The sequence below is a fragment of the Cervus elaphus genome, chromosome 7 (assembly GCF_910594005.1).
Source record: "Cervus elaphus chromosome 7, mCerEla1.1, whole genome shotgun sequence".
Lineage (NCBI taxonomy): Eukaryota > Metazoa > Chordata > Mammalia > Artiodactyla > Cervidae > Cervus > Cervus elaphus.
The window spans coordinates 10029624-10048626 of record NC_057821.1 but is presented as its reverse complement, the minus strand read 5'-3'; the positions used below and the strand labels follow the sequence as shown (position 1 = coordinate 10048626).

The 19003-nt window shown below is 39.1% G+C and overlaps 1 protein-coding gene across 6 annotated transcripts in view; it reads left to right on the top strand.

The window, feature by feature from the left end:
- Positions 1-19003, top strand: part of ILRUN (inflammation and lipid regulator with UBA-like and NBR1-like domains) — a 110693-nt gene that overhangs the window by 36073 nt on the left and 55617 nt on the right. For 5 of the 6 annotated variants that reach the window (XM_043907216.1, XM_043907220.1, XM_043907218.1 and 2 more), the window contains exons 2-3: positions 4175-4329; positions 10041-10238. In XM_043907216.1, coding sequence (XP_043763151.1) covers positions 4175-4329; positions 10041-10238 — 353 coding nt within the window. The remainder of the gene's footprint in view (positions 1-4174; positions 4330-10040; positions 10239-19003) is intronic. The other variant, XM_043907219.1, reaches the window with a different exon arrangement.

Sequence of the window (19003 nt, the reverse complement as noted above, 5' to 3'; positions counted from 1 at the left end):
TTGGGAGAAAACTGATAAGATACATGCACCCCCATGTTCATCGCAGCACTGTTCACAACCCAAAATATGGAAGCAACCTAATTGTCCATCAACAGATGAATGGATAACAAAGATATGGTAAATATATAAAATGGAATATTGCTCAACCATAAAAAGAATGAAATAATGCCACTTTCAGCAACATGGATGCACCTAGAGATTATCATACTGATCAAAGTAAGTCAGAAAGGCAAATAACATATGATATTACCTATATGTGGAACCTAAAACATGATCCAAATGAAGTTATTTACAAAACAGGCTCATAGCCATAGAAAGCAAACTTATTGTTACCACAGGAGGAAAGGGGGTGCAGAGGATATAAATGTAGGAGTTTGGAATTAGCGGATACAGACTACCAGGTGAACAACAAGGTCCCACTGTATGGCACAGGGAACTATATTCAATATCCTGTGATAAACCATAATGGAAAAGAATATGATAAAGAATATATTTGGATCATTTTGCCGTACATCAGAAACTAACATTTCTGAAACACATGACAGATCAACTATCAGTTCAATTCAGTTGCTCAGTCACATCTGACTCTTTGCAACCCTGTGGACTGCAGCATGCCAGGCTTCCTGCCGCCAGCTCCCAGAGTTTACTCAAACTAATGTCCATAGAGTCGGTGATGCCATTCAACCATCTCATCCTCTGTCCTCCCCTTCTCCTCCTGCCTTTAATCTTTCCCAGCATCAGGGTCTTTTGTGATGAATCAGTTCTTCACATCAGATGGCCAAAGTATTGGAGCTTCGCATCAGTCCTTCCAATGAATATTCAGGATTGATTTCCTTTAGGATTGACTGGTTTGATCTCCTTGCTGTCCAAGGGACTCTCAAGAGTCTTCTCCAACACCACAGTTCAAAAGCATCAATTCTTCCGTGCTCAGCTTTCTTTATGGTCCAACTCTCACGTCCATACATGACTCCTGGAAAAACCATAACTTTGATTAGACAGACCTTTGTCAGCCAAGTAATGTTTCTGCTTTTTAATATGCTGTCTAGGTTGGTCATATCAATAAAAATAAAGTAAAATAAAAATTTACCATTTTAACCATTTTAAAGTGCATACTTCTGTGGCATAAAGTATATTCACAAAGTTACATAATCATCACCATCATCCATCTTCTTCGCCTGTGCCTTTTTTCCGCTTGTTAACTGCTCGCCTTCGTTCTTTAGGCACTTTTAACTTTGAGATCAGAGTAAAAACTCTTCTTGAGCAAAGACACTGAAGGAACCTGGAGGTTTAAACTTTCAGGCTGAGCTGAATACTGAGTGGCATCCAAGTTTCTTTCCCATGTCCTCAGCCGTCTGTTTCATGTGGAGTTTCTTGTTGCCTAATAGTAGTTGAGTATGTTGTTTTAAACATGAGTGCATGCTATTATGTTTGCTTATTCTCACACTGAATTGGAGCTGTTTAAGTCTGTTCCTCCTGTTCCTTGGCCCAGGGAGGCAGTGATCTAAATGGTCTAAGCGCTGAGGGGGGCTGTGTACCTGCCCCGCGGGTTAGGGAGCAGCCAGGCTCATGTCCTCTCTTTCCGCCTTGCACTTGGGAAGTGATTGTGCTTTGTCATCCTTCACTCCTTCCTGCCAGGAGACTTGTTCTCTACTTTCAGTTTCACTTTGGGGTTTAAAAATGTTTCTTAGTCTTTCTCTGGCTGAGTTCTCTGGATAATATAGGTACAAGTAAGCAGTTCTGTTGGCTTGGCTGTGGGTTAAGTAGGAATGTGTGAAAAGAGGTTTGAGGAGAGGGGGTGGGTCCGCCTAAGTAGAGTAACTGGACTTTTCCACTTGTTCATGTTTCTGCTCTGCTGGTCTCCAAGTCCTGTCTGATAGCAGACACAGCCAAGTGGTGAAATATGACACAGACTGAATGTGAGAATTGGCAGTTGTCCTGAGTGCACAAATAGTTTCTTCCCTCCCAAGCATATTTTACAGCTAAGTGAACAGAAAACAATTCAGGCTGTTTGCCTGAGACCTTTGGCAAAAAAAAATTATCTTTATGAAAAGGTGGACACTTTTATTTAAAAAGTTTTCAGAAGAACAAAATAAAAATTCGGCCTCTCTTTCTTTCCCTCATTTTATGTCTGATCTCTAAATGTCAGGCTGATTCCAGATATACTCCTGAGTCTGTTGGTGAATGGTAGGATCTGGGCCTCCCTAAGTTCGACCAGTCACATATTCTCACTTTAGATAAGTACCAACTAAATAAGGAAGTTGCTGGAAAGACTGAAGCCCACGCCTTCCTATTGAATGGTCAAATAAGCAGGCACAGTTTGGACCCTTGCCCGACTCTGCTCTGTGTAAATTTTATCTAGTACACACGTGACAGGCCAGCATTTGGTGGTAGTGTAATTCCGGTCATTACTCACTAATACTACAGGCCACCATTGCATGGGGCTTGACCTGAGGTGGCTGCTCTAAATATAGCCTTCCTTTCTGGCAGCTGCAAACACCTGGAAGAGTAGGCAGGCCCTCAGCAGAAAAGTATTTGCTGTTAATAGCATGTGTGTTGAACAGTTGTGTACTGTCAGACCTTATTTCATGCTATGTTTATGCATAATTAAAAACAACCCACTGGATCCATTGGCTTATGGTTGGGTTATATTTGGAAAAATGCTCTTTGTGTTGTTTTTCCTTGGGGACTGGGGATGATGTCACTAGCTTGAGGAAGACCATAAGGGAAACAGTTAGTGTAATTACCAACAATTTCTTTAATGAACACAGCTTACTTAAACCCCTTAGTGGCCTTTGGTTTCTGGCACTGATGAACCAAGCTGTCAGTTGTATGATTCTGTTCAGTTAGGGACTCTGGTTTGTATGCTTGGTAGTTCCTTCTGACATAAGGAAGTTTATAAGTAATTAAAAAGAACACCAACATTTACAAAATTGTGCTTCTAAAAAGAAGCTACACATGGCTCATAAAAGTGTAAAAGATACTTGTGTGCTCAGTAGCTCAGTTGTGTATGACTCTTTGTGACCCCAAGGACTATAGCCAGGCTTCTCTGTCCATTAAATTTTCCAGGTAAGAATACTAGAGCGAGTTGCCATTTCCTGCTCCAGGGGATCTTCCTGACCCAGGAATCAAACCTGCATCTCTTGCACCTCCTGCTTTGGCAGACAGACTCTATCGCTGTGCCACCTGGGAAGTCCTGAAAGATATTTAACCTCTTATGAAAAGAGAAAACCATTTTCAGACCTCACCAAGATCTTATTTTTCACCCATCAGATTGACAAAAATACAAAGTGTTAGAGAAGTATTATTAATGAATGGGGAAGTAGACACTCCATACATTCATGGTGAGAGCATTTACTGAGTGTATAACTTTTTTTTGCAGGAAGTTTAGATATATCAATTAAAGCCACAAATAATACCTCTCTGTGTGTATGTGTATGGAAAAGAGATAGGTATTTTTCATCGTATGAAGCTTTTTAAGAAGTTTATTATTTTTGGTTGTGCCAGGTCTTCGTTGCTGTTCCAGCTTTTCTCCAGTTGCAGAGAATGGGGACCACTCTTGAGTTGTGGTGTGTGGGCTTCTCATTTCAGTGGCCTATGTTGTTGCAGCGCACAGGCCCTAGAGTGTGGGCTCAGAACTTGTGCAGCACAGGCGCCCTGCGGCATGTGGGATCTTCCTGGATGTAACCCATGTCCCACTGGCAGGCAGATTCTTAACCACTGGACCACCACGGAAACCCCCATTGTATTAAACTTTGTGAACTAAGTATTGCCTTTTTAAAAAATGAGGATTTTCTTTCATGGAGCTTCTATGAAGTTTAGTCACAGCTACAGAGGAGCTATCTTTTAATTGACTTTCTTACCCATACTTGCTGTCCTTATGGGTAAAAGGGAGCTTTCCTCACATTGTTGCTGATGGTGCTAATGCTCACTTTCTACGTGGGTACCTTGTGAAGAAAGGGTTGCACAAGTTTGTTGGTCCTTGTGTTTTTCCCTGTTGTTCCTAAGCCAGAATCAACAACTCTGAAGATTGACATGCTAGGAGCCATCTGTATACCTTCTTTATACAGGTTCTATAACATAACCTAAGAAAACAGGCCTTTTTCTTTTGTTTGGCGATTAGATTAATATGCTCTGGAGAGGACTGAAGTCGTTTGCCTTTTCTTTTTATTTGTAGGAACCTACAAGCAGCAATTGGCGCCTATTATGACTTTGAGAGCCCAAACATCAGTGTACCCTCCATGTCCTTTGTTGAAGACGTCACCATAGGAGAAGGGGAGTCGATACCTCCTGACACCCAGTTTATAAAAACGTGGCGGATCCAGAATTCTGGTAAATGTATAAAGAGCAACCTTCCCTGCCCAGTTTTCTTTTTCTTAGCAGTTAAAAGAAACAAGGAAATGTTTTAGCTTAAATTACGTGATTGAGTAACTCTGAATTTTTCCTTATACATGATGTATCATTTTCTTGTACTGGTATGATGACCCAAACACCAATAAAATATTCCCTAGATTAGGAAGAATTTCGGTCTTGACATTTAAACACAATTCAGTATTCTTTTGATACCAGGAACTAGGCATGTGTGTGGTGGTGGTATTGTCTCCGCAAGTATAGCTCTACTCCATCATTTTATTTCTGCTCTAATTAATCTTCCTGTTATTTCCAGCATGCTAGGGGAGGTACATCCTTGAAAAGAACAAGGTAGCTAGAGTTGTGAGCATCTGCTCTTTTGAAAGCTTATTTCTTTGGAACCACGAGGATTATTCTGTCTGAAATTTTCATTGAGCTATCTATCTGAGCTCTTATCCTCACTTTGAAAAATAGGGTAAGAAGTATATCAATTTGCTCAGAATAGAAAAGATGGAAAGATTGAAAAGTTGCTTTTTTAAAGAATCATTGTTTTGACTTACTGCTGACTTAAGAGAAATTCAGCATAAGTTAATTATGGTTCTTTGAAAATAATATCTGATAACTTGTTACATTCTTTTCAAATGACTTTTTAAATTTGAATGAGTTTATTAGCGTGTCTTGTTCATCCAGTAACAATATATGCTGACTAGGTGAGGATGTTTTAACTTCCTTATTATTGAGTGTTTACAAAAGAAATTCTGAGAGATGGAAAGTTTTCTAAAAATACAAAAGGAGTACTTAGCTAAAATTTGTTGGTGTGGGGGATCCCTGTCTAGCATGGTAATCTGATGTGAAATCATAGAAAACTCTGGGGACTCAAACCTATAAAGGTTACCTTTTGTTGGGTCGCTGTTTACTTCTCAGTTCTTTATACTTGAGTTCTTTATGATGGGGAGAGACTGGCTAAGCTAACCTTTTATATCATAGTTAATATACCAAACTGTTATTCTTAGTTTGTCTGGCTTATTTGGAAATAACTTTAGTTTGGACGAAGGCTTGGTGTGTCTCGGAGCAAAAACACATAATCTGGATTGACCCGTTGTTGTAGGTGACTGGGACATCAGTGACTTTGTAAAGTTTTCATTAACTTCTTTTCCCCTTTCATTGTAACAGTGTGGTGCATTATAAGTTTGAGAGGCACATGGTAATACAGGAAAATAGCTATGTTTTCTATTCTTGAAATTCTTGTTATAAGTTTGATTGGTTTATGTTCCTAATTTCTGTCTCACCTTTCCTAATGTTGCCTGCTTTTAAAAACGTTAAAACAATTTCTTCACGTCAGCTTTAATTCATCATGTTTCTTCTCTGGCTCACTAAAAATCTGTGTTGCTGATCAAAAATGCTTTTGAAACCTAGCGATGAATTTTTTAAATGAGTGATGTTTGTTTAGAAAGAATAACTTATTAAAAGTTTTGTTTATTTAAAATAACTAATCCAAGACCTTGTTTACTTAATAGTGAAAACACTGGGAACGGTCTGGCTTTCCATGGGTTCTTTATAGTGTTCTTCAATATTGAAAGTTGTTAGAGTACTGTTAAATGTTTTAAATACCGTCTTGTTGCAGAATAGCCACTTTATATTTCAGAAAGCCTCTTTGAAATATCTTCTCACTCACTAGACAGTTCCTTGGGTTAATGGGAGATTGGAAGGGATTGATATAAAATGTCTAGAATGTCAAATCAGAACCCCAAAGAGCCTTTCACCTTGACTTGAAGAAAAATTTGTTTTGGTGGGACTGGCTCTTTTTCCTCCTACTTTTTGCATAATAACTGAAATTTAAAACAGTCTCTGGGTCTGCAGCCTTTCTTCCTGTAAAGGACATTTTTGTTCCTGTACACCTCTTTAAAAATTGGGCAACAGTTGCTAGAAAGGTACTTCGAACAAATAGGTTTTTTCTTCTTCTGGAATTTTTGTACCAATTGTAAAATACTTTTGTTTGTAGACTAAGTGCTTTCCATTTGATTAAGAAGAAACTGGCCTGCCATAGTTAAGTGACAGATATGTTTTTAGAGACACAAGGAAGGCAGGCACATGAGCTGGTTCTTCGGCGTCATCCTAATCTGGCTTGAGTCCTTTCTGCAAATGGAGTGGTAACACAGGATAGTGTAGACTGGAACTGCCCTGGTGGTCCAGCGGTTAAGACTGCGTGCAGGAGGCATGGGTTCAGTCCCTGGTCAGGAAACTAATATCTCACATCCTGCGTAGTGAGGCCAAAAAAAAAAATAGGAAGAAGTAGAGTAGGCCTTAGCTCTTTCTCCTCTGGCTCTCATTCATAACCTTCCCTAAGAGATAAGTTCCCCCTGAAAGAGTTTCATAAATAATTTTCATGGTGCCTCTCTGCTGTCATGTTTCAGGCACACTGGACATTCAAATTTACAAAAGATGAGAATGATAGGAACTGCATAGGGAGGTGTCCCAGCACCTCCCCCAAGGAAGATAAATGTCAGTACATTGTTTAAAATTAAATGCCTGATATGAAAGTGCTTAGATTCGGGTATCATGGAGAAAGAGAAGTGAGACATGTAGTGACATAGATGCAGAATCCCAGAGTCCACACTTTGGGTACTCCGTAAGTTTTAGAAGTTTGTGGAAGCTTGCCAAGGATACTTTATAGTTTAAAATGAAAATTTGAAACTGTCCCTCTTAACAAAAGTAGACAATTCTCTTTACCAATACTTAAAACTTCTCAGTTATTACAGCCATGCCCTGCTGTCCAGCTGTGAAGAGTGTTAAACTAAGCATATTATGATAACTCTTATGTTTCTATGACTTTGATGAAGTAGTTGTGATTGTCATATGAGAGAGTGACTTCAAAGTCATCTATATTTTCTAAACTACATAGAAGTGAATATAAAACAGGAGTTGATGGGGGAGGAAGGGAAACTTGAGAAAGAACAACTATTCCCTCCAGTTTTCTTCAGCTCCTTAATAGTTACATTCCTCACGTTCCAGTCACTGTATCAGGTACGGAAGGAGAGTGGTGCCGAGATCAGTGAAGGTCTCTGTTTGCCTGTAGCTTAATTTGAAATGCATTCTGTAAACTACGAGGGGATAAAAAACAGAAGGGGGTCTTCATCAAGGTTTGTCTTTTGTCTTGCTCTTTGGCTGTTCCTTCTGTCCCCAAACTAAATCTCAGACTTTCTGGAACTGGTGGACTTTTGTTTCTGCCATACTCACTGTCATCTCAAAGTTGCCATTTAATAGGTTTTTTTTGTCTTGTTTTGACTTTTTATTTTTTAATAAAATTATATTCCATAATAACTGGATAATTACAACCTTTGTGTGCTTGTGATACTTATCTTGGAAAGTTGTCAAACATAGACTAGTCTTTATTTTATTCTAGAAGCATCTGTCTACCCCACAGTAAGCCAGTTTGTATCAGACTTAATTTGAAGCCCCATTATGTTATACTTCTCAAATCTAGATTTTTCTGGTATGCTTAGCTTGGTAGGTCAAACAGACATCAGTATTTCCCTTCCTTCTGTATCAAGAGCCAGTATCAGTGACCTTTTCAGAGTTACCTGACTTAACAGTTGGGGTTGTAAGAACTATGTGTCATTGTAAACTGTTGGCAGCTCTCAGAAGGCAGATGACTGGTTCTGCATTTTATAGCGTAGTAACACTAGAGCTGATGGTGCATAACTCTTCCAGTTTTTTCTTCAAGAAGCTCTCCAAGGATCGGGATGGGAACACATGTAAATCCATGGCTGATTCATGTCAATGTATGGCAAAAACCACTACAATGTTGTAAAATAATTAGCCTCTAACTAATAAAAATAAATGGAAAAAAAAAAAAGCTCTCCAAGTACCATATCAGTAGGGTCTGACATAGAAAAAGATACAACCGTAGCCACATAATTTTTAATAGTTTCACAGCTTACCAAGTCTCCTTGGAATAGAGCAGTACTCCCTCTTTTGCATAGATGAGAGATCCAACTGTCTCAGCTGCTTGTGCTAGTCTGATCAGGGCAGCCAAGTATTTCCCATATCCAGGCGGTCTTGGTTTTCATTTTCTTTCAAATTCAAAAACATTCTTGGATTTTCATATAAACAGATATTGTCTTTTTTGATTTGTGTGTCTGTGTGTGTGTGTGCATGTGCGTGCATGTGTGCACATGTGCCTTTTAAAGAACAATTCTGGATTCACCCCTATAGTAGTAATTTAGTTTTTTTTTTTTTTTTTTGGATCTTGATCTTTAAAGAGACCAACATTTTCCAAGGTACTTCACGTCAGCTGCTACTATTCTTGACCTAAGACAAATATGCTTTTGCTAAGCCACAGACCCCAGAAATGAAAAAAAGAATTTGCGTGTATTACCAGTGTATCATCCACAACCTTCTCAACAGCAGCAGTTGCCCTTTAAAGTGTTAATTTAAGAGGGCACTTTGCTGGCAGATTTTTAAAAATAATAATAAAAAACATTGCAACCACTGCTCCATCTGCTACCCCTAAATACCATGAACCACAGCAGGTACCATTCATTATGAGTCTGAGATCTCAGCAGTAGAGTGTTGGTTGCTTTTCCTGTCCAGTTCTCACTTTTTTCAGTAGTAAGCCATCAAGTTTCTAAACTGGCCTGGCACTTCAAGAACAAGGGACTGAGGAATCCTAGAGTACTGTTAGATGAGTTTTCAACATGCTGAGAGTCCTGCCGTGTCCAGCTTTTCATAGTGATTTATGTTTATAGTGAATGTAAAAAAGACACAGAGAGGTTTCTCTGTATAGTAAAAAGGAGTGTGTTGGAGAGACTTTACAGGAAATATCACATCTAGTCACTGTATGTGGCTACCTGTGACTGGTCAGAAGTCAATATATTGATTTCTCATGTGAGTTAGTTACATGAATATAGGTGCACAAGAATGGGAACCAAATGAGACCTTTGCCACTTCCAAAGGCGGGCAAGGCATTCCTGCCAAAGCTATTTCTCTGTCTTGCCATTCCTGTTCTTTCTACAGGCACCTCTGGCTAGTGTCATCACCCCTGAGACCATGGGTCAGTGTACTGTTATCAGGGCCTGCTGTTCATATTTTCCCCTCTACTGTTTGAACCTGAAAATGAAGCTTTCACTTGACTCCTCTGTCTTTTGACCCTCAATCTTTTCATTGTTAGGGACTCCAGAAGAAAAAGCAGGGAAAAAGTAGTTTTAAAATGAAAGTAATACAGAAATTACTCTTCATGAGTTTCATCCTCTTTTCTCAATGGAAAAACTGGGGACATTCAGGCATATTTTTACTTTGAATGTCAGTTTAAAAGTTCAAGTACAAATGGGCATGTTTCTTGGTAGAGAAAGCAGTCTTCCAGAGATGTGGGGCTGAGCTTCATTTCCATGGCTCCTTTCAGACATCATTCCTAGGTTCTACAGATTAGTGTGATGTGTAGCTTTCCCTGGGCACCCAAAACACTACTTCTTGAGAAACTGCCTTGCTTTTGTCGTGTGTGCTTTCTGTTAGGGGTAGGCCATTGGTCAGGAGTTGTTGACTCTGATTCTCCCTAATCAGTGTATAGCTCAAGAATATGGGTAGGTTTACATATGTGCGAGAGACAAAGAGGCATCTTCTACAGTTTTGTAATGAACTGCACCCAGCATAGGACCACTGATTGCCTAACATTTTTTTCTTTTGCTTGAACTCAGGGGCAGAGGCCTGGCCTCCAGGGGTTTGTCTTAAATATGTCGGGGGAGACCAGTTTGGACATGTGAACATGGTGATGGTGAGATCGCTAGAGCCCCAAGAGATTGCAGATGTCAGCGTCCAGATGTGCAGCCCCAGCAGAGCAGGAATGTATCAGGGACAGTGGCGGATGTGCACTGCTACAGGACTCTACTATGGAGGTGAGTATGGCCCTGTGCAGCCCAGGGGTTGAGGTAACATGCAGCTTCCCCAGCCCTGCTCACAGAGCCTGTCAAATTCCGTAGCAGGGTGTGGTCTCTTTTCCAGCCCGATGCTGGTAAATGACTTGAATTTAATGACTAATTGATTCAGTCTATTGTTCTCTTTACACTGGAATTTAGTTAACATTTAGTGAAGTGTATGAGATATGTCTTGCAATCTAAACAATGACTTAGTAGTGCTGCTGTTTTTATAGTATAATCTAGTAGGTGCTCTAAGAATACTGAAGGCAGTTTTTATTCTCACAGTCTCTAGAGACAAGTTGTATTAAAGAAAAGATATAATGCACAAAATGTGCCTATGTCCCTGATGACCTGTCAAGATACTAAAACCTCTCACTCTTTCTCTTTATTGCCACACTTTGTGGACAGAGTGATTTCCATTCATTGTCTCTTATTTCCATATCCCTTTATTCTTCAACCTGGTCAATCCTATACACACTTCAATGATGTTTATTAGCAACTACCGAGTTTCCAAATTCAGTAGCCACTTTCCAGTCTTCACACTAACTTAACCATTTGGCACCAAACTCTGAATGGTTTCTGAAATGTCTACCTTCTTAGTCACACATGATCCCTTTCTTGTTTTTCCTGTGAATGTTCTTTATCTGTCTAGCCTCATCTTTGTCCTGAGACTATAGGCATACCTTGATTTATTGCTGTTCACTTGATTGTACTTTACAGATAATTTTGTTTTTTTACAAATTGAAGATTTGTGACAGCCTTTTGTTGAGCAGGTCTGCTGCTGGTGCCATTTTTTCAACAGCATTTGTTCACTTTGTGTCTCTGTGTAAAATTTTGGTAATTCTACCAATATTTCAGACTTTTTCATTTTTATTATATTTGTTATGGTGGTCTGTAATGAGTGATCTGTGTTGTTTCTATTGTAACTTTTGGGGTGCCATGAGCTGTACCCATATAAGACTGTGAACTTAATTGGTAAATTCATGTGTTTTGACCACCAACCAGCCATTCCCCCATCTCGCTCCCTTCTCCTTGGGCCTCCGTATTCCCTGAGATAAAACAATGTTGAAATTAGATTGGTTGATAACCCTTCAATGGCCTCTAAGTGTTTTAAGTGAAAGGAGGAGTCACATATTTCCCACTTTAAAGCCAAAGCTAGAAATGATTAAGCTTAGTGAGGAAGGCATATCAAAAGATGAGACCAAATGAAAGCTAGGTCACTTTCACCAAACAGCTAAGTTTTGAAAGCAAAGAAAAAGTCCTTCAAGGAAAGGAAAAGAGCTACTCCAGTGAACACATGAATCATGAGAAAGTAACAGCCTTATTGCTGATGTGGAGAAAGTTTGAGTGGTCTGGATAGAAGATGAAATCAGCCACAACATTCCCTTAAGCTAAAACCTAATCCAGAGCAAGGCCCTAACTCTTCAACTCTATGAAGACTGAGAGAGGTGAGGGAGTTGCAGAAGAAACGGCTAAAGCTAGCAGAGGTTAGTTCTTGAAGTTTAAGGAAGGAAGTGATCTCCGTCACATAAAATGCAAGGTGAGGGAGCACGAGCTGATGCAGAAGCCACAGTGAGTTTTCCAGAAGATCCAGCTGAGATGATTCACCAAGGGGCTGCCCAAAGCAGCAGGTTCTCAGTGTAGACAGAATACTGATACTGTTAGAAGATGCCATCTAAGACTTTTCACAGCTAAGGAGGAGACAGCAGTGCCTGGCTTCAAAGGACAGGCTTTCTTGCTAGGGTCTAATGCATCTGGTGGCTTTATGTTGAAGCCAGTGTTCATGTTCACTTACCATTCTGAAACCCTAAGGTCCTTAAAAATCTATTCTGCCTCTGCTCTGTAAATGAAACAGCAAAGCCTTGGATGATTGTACATCTGTTTACAACATGGTTCACTGAAAATTTCAAGCCTACTATTAAGACTCAGAGAAAAGGATTCCTTTTAAAATGTTACTACTCATTGACAGTGATCCTGGTCACCCAAGAGCTCCGAGGGAAATGTATGAGATTTTCGTGTCTACTAACACAGCATCCATTCTGTAGTCATAGATTAAGGAGTCATTTCTACTTTCAAGTTTTATTCTTTAAGAAATACATTTTGTGAGTCTATAGTTGCCCTAGATAGTGAATCCTCTGATGCACCTGGGTAAAGTAAATCCTTCTGGAAAAGGTTAAGAACATTAAGAATATTTGTGATTCATTGGGAGGTCAAAGTATCAACGTGATCAAGATTTTGGAAGAAGTCGATTGCAATACTCACGGATGACTTCGGAGGGGTTTCAAAATTCACTGGAGGAAGTAACTGTAGGTGTAGTGGGCGTAACAAGAGTACCCGGAAGGGGAGCGTAAAGATATGACTGAGTATGCAAGTTCAGCATAAAACTTGAACTAATGACTTACTTCTTAAAGTAAAGAAAGAAAGCGGCTTCTGAGATAGAATCTCCTCCTGGTGAAGGTGCTGTGGAGGTTGTTGAAAGAATTTAGAATATTACATAAACTTAGCTGATAAAGCAGTGGCAGGGTTTGAGAGGACTGAGTCCCAATTTTGAAAGAAGTCCTACTGTGGGGAAAATGCTGTCAAAACAGCCTTTCATTCTACAGAGAAATTGTTCATGAAGTCAGTCAGTGCAGCAGACTTCATTTTTCTCCATAACATTTATATGCACTGGGAAACAAAAAAATCCATATGATTCACTTTATGGCAATATTCACTGTATTACGTTGGTCTGCAACCTAAGCGGCTTTATCACCAAGGTATGCCTGTGCTAGATTATGAAATGGGCGCAGTTCATTCTCAGTGACCTCACCCACCCAGATGGCTTCAGCTCTCACCAGTACAGCATATATGGCAGTGCTCAAAGTCATATCTGTGGTGCAGACTCTTTGGAGCTTCAAACCTTTATTGAAGTGCTTATGGACAGAACCCCTGGGTATTTTGTAGAGTTTTGAATTTTAACATCTCCTAGGCAAAAACTTATTCTTCTTATGGGAACCCAGCTGAGATGATCAGGCCAGAAGCTTGAGTCATCTTTTGTTCTGTCTTATCATCGTTAATCACACACCAATTCCTATTTGTTTCTCTATATCCCATGTCCTAGAGATCTAGAGAAAAATAAATACAAATCGCTTCTGTCCTCAGGGAGCTCTTATCTGGACTCATAGCCAGTGGGACCTTTGGAGTTACTTCAAGAAGTCCTAGAATTAATTTTCCCATATATATTTTTGCAGCCAGTGGAAACTTGAAATATTTTTCTGCCTGAAAAAAATGTTAGAAAGTGTATCTCATAGTGTCATATTTTGTGAAATCATTCCTTTCTGAAAACCTTTGTGCCTTCTGTAATAGAGCCAAATTCCTTGGCATCGGGCTTAAAGCTCCTCACCATCTGGTCTGGCCTCATTTTCACTTTCATCCTCAGTCACCTCTTTACTCACACATCCAGTCCCCAGAGACACCACATGGCTTCTTTTCTCCATGCCCTTGCTTGTGTTATTCCCGTTGCCTGAAATGCCTTTTTCTTTACGACAAACCCCTCCTCATCCTCAGGGCCCTGGTGAAGTCACCTTTCCTCCTTCCCTCTTCCTGCTCTCCCCACCACCCCAAGGAAATTCGTATATTATGCACACACTTGTTATAATTAACATATCGTGTTTTAGGTGTTTGTTTATTTATCCTTTTCTCCTACTAAATAGTAAACTGTTGACTAAAGAGTCAGCATCATGGAACAGTCATGTGTCAGCGTGCAGAGAGTCTCCCTTTTTGGACTCTGTCTTCAGGCCTCCGCTCCTGAAAGTCTTCCCGCTTGCACAGGCGGAAGTCGTTTCCCCTGCTGCGCTCCGTTTCCTATAAGCTTCCCTCGCTCTCCTTTGCTTCTCTTGGGCCCTGTACCTCTTTCTGCCCAGTTAATTTGGTGAATGTCTAATACCACTTTTAAAACTTAAGATGATACATGTCTTGTGTATCTTTGTATAATCTTGAAAAAGCTGAGCCCGTTGGAGAGTGGCTACTCAATAAATTTTTAAATGCATGTCAGTGTTTTTAAGGGAGGAGGAAGACAACATACATGACTTTAAAAAAAAAATTTCTTTGATGCAGAGATACTGCTTCCTAGTGTTCTCCCTTGTTTGAGAGCTCTAGTCTTATTGTGTGTGTGTGTGTGTTAATGTTAAATTAAAAATAATTATCACTTAAAAAATTATCACTATATGGGACATTAAAATGTATACTTATAACATCCCTCCCAAATTCTGTAAGTAGGTAGAATGTAAATATATTAGCACTGAAGGCAGTAAAAAATGGAAAGCCTTTCTTGGTCATATGGTCTGTGAGTTGTTTTTCAGGACTTTGAAATCTTATACCTTCATGGGATCTTAATAATTCACCTGAATCCAAGGTTTTCAAGCATTTTTCTTAATTAGTAGAGTCTTCTCCGTGATAAATGTGTGTGAATGCCTCCTCCAAACAAGAGAAGATAAAAATGAAACTGACTTTTTTGAATTGGGAGCCTCCTTGGCCTATGTCACCTGCTCTCTGAGATAATCTCCATTGCTCTGGGGAGTATAGTTTGCAAACTGGTCATCTAGTCTAATAAAGAATTTAATTCCATTTACAAGCTACCATATTCCAATGAATTCCTTTTACTGTTGATTATAAAACACGTAATGATAGCAGAAATGTTAAATGACTGGCAGAAAGTGAAATATGCATAATATGCATAAAGCCGCAACTGTGGACCTGTGGGGAACAAGACCAGGTGCCCTGTTAGCCTTGGCGTGATTGGCTCTTTCAGGTCTGCTCCTCACTCTCAACCTGCTAGTGCACTGAGTTTAGTGTCGTGCTAGGGGTTTGGAATGTAGGACCACGTTTCCTGGGCACAAATTTGGACAAGTTAGGTAACTTCTCTTTGCCTCATCTTTCTGTTTTAAGAACAAAGCTTATTTGTTTGCTTGTTTTTGTTTTTGGTTGGGTGGTCTTTTCTAGGAAGAATCCATTCTTATTTCTGTAGTAATACTTATGTTGTTTGAACTCATTTCTCTTCCTAAAAGGACCTTTTGCTTATATTTAACAGTTTACAGATTGGGTCTTCTTTCACTTTAGAATGGTTGTACTGTTTAAGTGTCTCAACAGGTTTGTGCCGTTGGCATGTCGTCTGGACAGTTCTTCATTACGTGAGGCGTCTATGTCTCTCTCTGAATAAATACCTGTAGCTTCCTGTGTTCATCTTGACAGCCACCCTTCCTCTCACTGCACGCATTTCTAACTCCCTTGATTGAGTACCACTAAGTATTTGATTCTTGGCAGATTTATTTTCAGGCCCAAATATTTTATCTTCTTCCTACAGACTTTTGCTTCTTAGATAAAAGCAACCTGTTATCTAATGCCTATTTTAAGTCAGGCATTGTATTGGGCTTTTTCATATAAATTTTCTTAGGGAAGTGTTAGCTGTACTTTCTGGATGGGGAAACTGAAGACCAGAGATAAGTAATGATTTGTTTTGGTAAAAGTTAGGAATTAGCTGTAAATTATAGTTATAAATCATCTGAAGTAGTTTTATGATTTTTTTTGCCATTGGACATACAGGGTTCACAGGGAAACTTTGGCTCCTGGGTGTTGGAATTTGGCAGAGTTTAGGGAGACTGGGGTAAATGGTCCCCAAGTTCTCTCCATTTCGAGAGTGAGTGAAATGAGGGTTAGACTGAGATGAGCAGGGTGACTCTTAGGTAGGAAGTGTTTCCCAAGGAGTTCCTGCTTGTCAGTGGTACACTTCTGACTCTTGGGAAGGAGTAAGTAGCATGAGTGCTTGTCCCCATTTTAGCCTCGGATACATTTTAGCCTCCCCTCTTCCTGATAGAGCATCCTCTTTCAAAGTTCTGCAAGAGAGCTGTACCCCTGCACTTAGTAATTCCTTCTAAAACAGAATGGTTTTAGTTGTAAAGTAGGCGCTGTGGTCATGGGATACTCTGGTGATCAAGTGCTAATGAAGGTTTCTCCCACTTGAAATAGCTCCTCCTATTAAAGGCTTCACACAGGTCTTTAGGGGATAATTCACATGTAGACAAAATACTTAAACATTATTCATTTAGTTTTCTCAGAGGTTAAAAATGGAACTTCTCTTATTAAGCTCCCAAATCATAATACGTAATATAGACCCACAGGTTAGGAAGCTTGATGGGTGCCCCTATGTAATCACACCGTTTGTTTCTTAAAACCTTTGTAATTTCTCCCAGCTTCTCCAGTTTACAGAATGTCCACTTTAAGCTGGTAGTGCAGAATTGCTGCTCCTCATTCTTCTCCAGTGTTTTAACTGATCATGTTATAAAAGAAGCTCTAGTTTCATAGACTTCCTCTAGACTCTACACCGGTGTCTTCTGTTAATATTTGGATGCTATCCTCCTTGGCACTTACACCAGTTCTCTTGCCCTTTTACTTATTGACCCCACCTTTAGAATGTCTCTCTTCTGTGTTGCACTCAGAAAGCCTGTTTCACTTACTTCTAGACTATCCTCAATAAGATGCTCTCTGTTTCAACTCTAATTTCTAGATCCCTTCAGTATCAGAAATATGAGTAGTCATGAAACATATCTTTTCTTATAAAAGAAATGGTAGCCTAAGCTGATTTTGATTTGTATGGGAAATGTTTTCAGAAGGGACATTTCAAGTTGTAAATGAGATCCGAAATCCTTAAATATCTTTACATTCTAAGGTCTATATTAAGTTTCAAAGGTGATGGGCTGGGGAGTGGAAAGGAGGGTGTATATATATATATACATATATATATATGTATATATATATATACACACACACACACTCATATATACTTATGGTTGATTTTTGTTGTTGTGTGGCAGAAACCAACATGACATTGTCAAGCAGTTATCCTTCAATGAAAAATTAAAAAAATGAAAGGTTATGGGCTATTTCGGCTTCAGAGAAGCTTCAGCTCCTGGTTTCTATGAGCCACTTGGTTGTACTGACACCAAGTGGTCGTTATTGTTTGGTGGTTGCGTCCAGGAGTCGTTCCCTGGAGTCAAAGGCATTGTGAAGATTAATCTCTAAAATGTAGACATGTTGGAAATCTCTATGAAGTATGGAAAATCGAGAGATGAGATGAAACAGGGATATATCTTTAAAATGTAGTAAATAAGATATTTGCATGTCTAGTTATGAAGTGTCAAATGTTTTAACTATAAGGATTTGGTAGAAGAGCAAGAATATAATTTGAAGGCAGTATCTCTTTTTCTTACAGGAGCCAGAGCCCTTCATAATAGAAACATCTTTGATCTGGAATGTTAGGTTCCAGGGATTCAGAATTCGGGGATTGACAGTTCATTAAAAAAAACTTTAACCAAATATATCTAGTTATATTTATTGTTATACTTACTGTTAAAAAGAAAATAATCCCAAAGCCACTGACCATTTAAGAAGTAAAAACTTCAGCATAATTTGCTTTTTAAAAAAAACATAATCCTTAACTTTTGTGTGTGTATGCGTTGGTAAGGGCTATAACTGAGACTGACTCTAGTTTTAAGAAGTGTTTAGTTAGAGAGTATATCCCTATCATAGTAAAACATATGCGCATAAAGCTTCCTGCACTTCTTTGATTCTTACATAATTTTAATATGTATCATTGGTTTAAAGACTACTTTTCTTGGAAGGAGAAGGGAAGAGCCATTATATTAAATGAACATATTTGGTCACATTGGTTTTGGAAACATTAAAAATGAGGCAACAAGAAAGACTTACAGTGGAGGAGATATGTACATTTCTCCATCACAAAAAAATGTTTATGCTGAAATTGCTTCAGATGAGTAATTTTTACTGAATTGTTGTGTGATGGGAATTTTCAGTAAGTGTCATTGTGTACACTTGCTACTGAATCAGACCAGAGCATCTCTCTTAAAAATAAGGAAGCAAGCATAATTGCTTCTTGTTCAAATCATAGTGAATACCTAATTTATCAGTACAGTAGCACTCATCCTCTCTACCCCCTTTAGGGGATATATTTCAAGACCTCCTAGTGGATGCCTGAAACCATGGATAGTGCTGACCCCATATATATTTTTTTCCTATACATACATACCTGTGATAAAGAAGTTAGGTACAATATGAAATTAATAATAACTGATAATAGATCAGTTATAGCAATATGCTGTAATAAGAGTTATGTGAATATGGTCTTCCTCCTTTCCCCCCTCCCCCCCACAGTATCTTACTGTTTGTACTTGCCCTTCTTGTGATGATGTGAGATGATAAAATGCCTACAAAGGGACCATTTGCTTTGGGTGATCCTGGATCATCAAGCCATATCGATGTGAGTGGTTGGATCGCAAGAGCCAGCAGTGTTGATGGCTCGGGGTTCTGGGTGGGATTGGGCAGGAAGGTGTGAGGTTTCCTCATGCCACTTACAAATGGTGTGCAGTTTAAAACTTATAGATTATGTATTTCTGGACTTTTCCACTTAGTATTTTCAGATTGAGGTTGGCTTCGGGTAACTCAGCCTGCAGAAAGCAAAACTGAAAGTGGGGGATCTACGTAACTACTGAAAAATGTTTGTTTTTTAAGCAGACTGGTGATTAGGATCTAAAATAATTGAAGGATAGGGCTTTTAAGCTTTATCTAATATCTTAATTTCTATGATGCAGTTTATATTCCTTAATTATGGCTCATGATACAGTTATTTTTTTTTTTTGATACAGTTATTTTTAACCCCCTATTAGTCTTGTAGTTAAGGTAGGAGTATTTGA